The sequence below is a fragment of the Oryx dammah genome, unplaced genomic scaffold (genome assembly GCF_014754425.2).
Source record: "Oryx dammah isolate SB20612 unplaced genomic scaffold, SCBI_Odam_1.1 HiC_scaffold_3, whole genome shotgun sequence".
NCBI classification, from domain to species: domain Eukaryota; kingdom Metazoa; phylum Chordata; class Mammalia; order Artiodactyla; family Bovidae; genus Oryx; species Oryx dammah.
This window is the reverse complement of record NW_024070187.1, coordinates 92,966,278-92,970,173: the sequence shown is the minus strand read 5'-3', so window position 1 is coordinate 92,970,173 and position 3,896 is coordinate 92,966,278. Positions and strand designations below refer to the sequence as shown.

The 3,896-nt window shown below is 46.1% G+C and overlaps 1 protein-coding gene across 1 annotated transcript; it reads left to right on the top strand.

The window, feature by feature from the left end:
- The first annotated feature begins 2,146 nt into the window (after positions 1 to 2,146).
- On the top strand, positions 2,147 to 2,841 carry NAA11 (N-alpha-acetyltransferase 11, NatA catalytic subunit). The gene has a single exon (XM_040237176.1). The coding sequence runs from the start codon at positions 2,152 to 2,154 to the stop codon at positions 2,839 to 2,841; it is 690 nt and encodes a 229-aa protein (XP_040093110.1). The 5' UTR covers positions 2,147 to 2,151.
- The last annotated feature ends 1,055 nt before the right edge of the window (positions 2,842 to 3,896 follow it).

Below are 3,896 nucleotides of genomic sequence, written 5' to 3'. Positions count from 1 at the left end.
CGAAGAATTGATGCTTTTGAACTGTGGTGTTGGAGAAGACTCTTGAGAGTCCCTTGGACTTCAAGGAGATCCAACCAATCCATTCTGAAGGAGATCAACCCTGGGATTTCTTTGGAAGGAATGATGCTAAAGCTGAAGCCAGTACTTTGGCCACCTCATGGGAAGAGTTGATTCATTGAAAAAAACTCTGATGCTGGGAGGGATTGGGGGCAGGAGGAGAAGGGGATGACAGAGGATGAGATGGCTGGATGGCATCACTGACTCGATGGACATGAGTCTGAGTGAACTCTGGGAGTTGGTGATGGACAGGGAGGCCCGGTGTGCTGTGATTCATGGGGTCGCAAAGAGTCAGACACGACTGAGTGACTGAACTGAACTGAAAGTTCCTACTTGATGTCAGAAATAACAAGAGAATGAAAAATCAACCAATAGGGGAGGATACTATTCATTATAAATATCACTGAGAAAAGATTTATACTCAGAACATATATTTTTTAATATTGAGAAAAATACACAGAACCCAATAGAAAATGAAAAAAAAAAGACTTGAACAACCACTTCACACACAAAAAATATGACTAATACGCCTGTAAAAAAGGTCCTCAATTTCATTAGTAGGATGTAAAATAAAAACACAATATAATACTACCACACTCCCACCACCCCCCACCTAACCGCCCCTCCACTCCACTCCAGCCCCCCACCCCACTATGCCATAGCTAAAATGAAAAAGATGGGGAAATACCAAACGTTGATGAAAATGTACAGCAACCATACTGAAAGGCTTGGCAGTATTTATATAAAAGTTGAACATCACATTCTGTTCTGACCCAGTAAGTATAATCCTAGGTAAATGTGCACGTATCAACAAAAAACATGCTCCAAAACATTTTGTTACACTATTCATACCATTCTCAAATTAAAAATAATACAAATGGCCAGCAACAGTCCAAAGGGCGAATGAACTGTGGTATTTGGAGCAATGGAAGATAAACGGGAAATAGTATAAGGAACTCCCAACTATACACAACTAGGTAGCTGAAACAAGTATTGATTGGGGAAAGAAGCGACTGAAAGTCGCTCAGTCGTGTCCGACTCTTTGAGGGTCCATGGGCTATAGCGTCCATGGAATTCTCTAGGCCAGAACACTGAGGCAGGTAGCCTTTCCCTTCTCCAAGGGAGCTTCCCAACCCAGGGATCGAACGGAGGTCTCCCGCATTGCAGCCGGATTACCAGTTGAGCCACAAGGGAAGCTCGTGGGGGTGGGGCTGGGGGGAAAATACAAAAAGAGTGTTTGCACTGTGAGCTCATGTATATAAAGACTGCAATGGCACCCCACTCCAGTACTCTTGCCTGGAAAATCCCATGGACGGAGGAGCCTGGTGGGCTACAGTCCATGGGGTCGCTAAGAGTCGGACACAACTGAGCGACTTCACTTTCCCTTTTCACTTTCCTGCATTGGAGAAGGAAATGGCAACCCACTCTAGTGTTCTTGCCTGGAGAATCCAGGGATGGGGGAGCCTGGTGGGCTGCCGTCTATGGGGTCACACAGAGTCGGACACGACTGAAGCGACTTAGCAGCAGCAGCAGCGGCAGTAATCTAGGTAATAGTTACACTTGGGACACGGGACAGGGAGAACTGGAAAGGGGTGGGTGTCAAGGTGTCCTGGGGTGCTTGCAATTGTAAAATGTTCTAGTTCTTGCCCTAAATTCTGGTTACATGGGCTTATCCAGTTTGTGAACATTTATACAGATATATCCAAATTAAAAAGTTACGGCTGGAACAAATAAGAGAATAATGTCAGCAACAGATCAAACATTAAACATTGTATCAAAATCATTGAGGTCACAAGGAACTCCACTGCTCCACCCCCCTAAGTCATGCGTGCGCACACGCGCAATGAAGTGAAAAACCTCATTGGCTGGGACTAGGTGCGCACTTCCGGAAGCCACACCTTAGCACCGCCCCTTCCGTCTGCTTGTTATCCCGCCTTCCCGCCTTCCCGCCTTCCCGCCATCCAGTTTCGGCACTCTCCAGCTCGGCAGCTTCCGCCCCGTGGACTCAAACTCCACCAAGGCAAACAGGGCTTGGCGGCGGTAGCCTTTCTCACAGTCTCCTCCGTCAAATCCGGCTCGCTGCTTGCCGCCATCATGAACATCCGCAATGCTCGGCCAGACGACCTGTTGAACATGCAACATTGCAACCTCCTTTGCCTTCCCGAGAACTACCAGATGAAATACTATTTCTACCATGGCCTTTCTTGGCCCCAGCTCTCTTACATCGCTGAGGACGAGGACGGGAAGATTGTGGGCTACGTCCTGGCCAAAATGGAGGAAGACCCAGATGATGTCCCTCACGGACACATAACCTCACTGGCTGTGAAGCGTTCCCACCGTCGCCTGGGCCTAGCCCAGAAGCTGATGGACCAGGCCTCCCGGGCCATGATTGAGAACTTTAGCGCCAAATACGTGTCCTTGCACGTCAGGAAGAGTAACCGGGCAGCCTTGCACCTCTATTCTAACACTCTTAACTTTCAGATCAGTGAGGTGGAACCCAGATACTATGCAGATGGAGAAGATGCTTATGCTATGAAGCGGGATCTGTCGCAGATGGCAGATGAGCTGAGGAGGCAGTTGCAGCTGAAAAAGGGCGGGTATGTGGTGCTGGGCTCCAGGAAGAACCAGGAGACCCAGGGCAGCACACTTCCTGGTTCAGAAGTGGCCTGTCAAGAGAAGAACCCAGCCACTGATGGTAGCGGGAGTGACAGCAAGGAACCCAGCGAATCCACGGAAAGCCCCGATGCCCAGGACAGTTCAGAAGACTCTGGCTCCACCTCCTAGAGCCTGCTTAAGGTAAGTGTTCTCACTTCCTTGACCCAGTTCCTATCTGCCCTGAATTCCTGCCCCATACTTGGGTTGCCAGATCCCATCCCATTCTAGCCCTAATGGATTTCACTGTGAAAACACCCTGTTGACCTTGGGGAGGAGTGTAGAGTGGGTTGGGGGAAGCTCATTGCTCATTATAGGAAGTTAATAGGATTCCATGCTGAAAGTAGATTAAATTCAGTAAAAGAAACATTTAACCTGCCTTTTCGATATGAATTGTATTTCGAATATGCACATAGTTTATGAAAGAAATGTCTTCTTTATAGAATGACAGCTAATAAAAGCGGAAAGAATGCTAGAATTATAAAGTTGCCATTTTGAAACTCTTGAAACAATAGATCAGGCAGTTGTCATCAGTGACTGATGCCATTAGGTGAAAGTTGGGACAGTTTGCAATGATGGATCAAGCTAGCAACACTTGAAGTCACTGGTCAAGTGTAGCATCACTATATGCTGTGCTGTGCTCTGCTTAGTTGCTCAGTGGTGTTCAACTCTTTGCAACTCCATGGACTGTCCACCAGGTTCCTCTGTCCATGTGGATTCTCCAAGCGAGAATACTGAAGTGGGTTGCCATGCCCTCCTTCAGAGGATCTTCTCAACCCAGGGATTGAGCATCACTATAAGGGAGACAAATATTATGTGCCTCCTAATGCAATAGGAAGTGCACAGTGACAGCTATGAAATATTCTTGCCCAAAGAAAATACTGTGTGTCTGTGTAAAATGTATCTTGAATCCACAGAAGACCCTGGATCTAACATTTTTGTTAAGAAAACAAAAAAACATAGGGACATGTTAAATTACAATCAGCCAAATCCAGAATGAGAAAATTTCTACAGAACAAATGATCTGGTTTCTTCAACAGATGAATGTCATTTTTAAAAAAGAGAGGAGGAATTTATCTATTAAAACAAGTTGTAGAGATATACTAACCATATACAACTGTTATGGAGGTTGGTTGGTTTAAACAAACTAAATATAAGACATTTTGACACAACTAGGCAGAACTTGA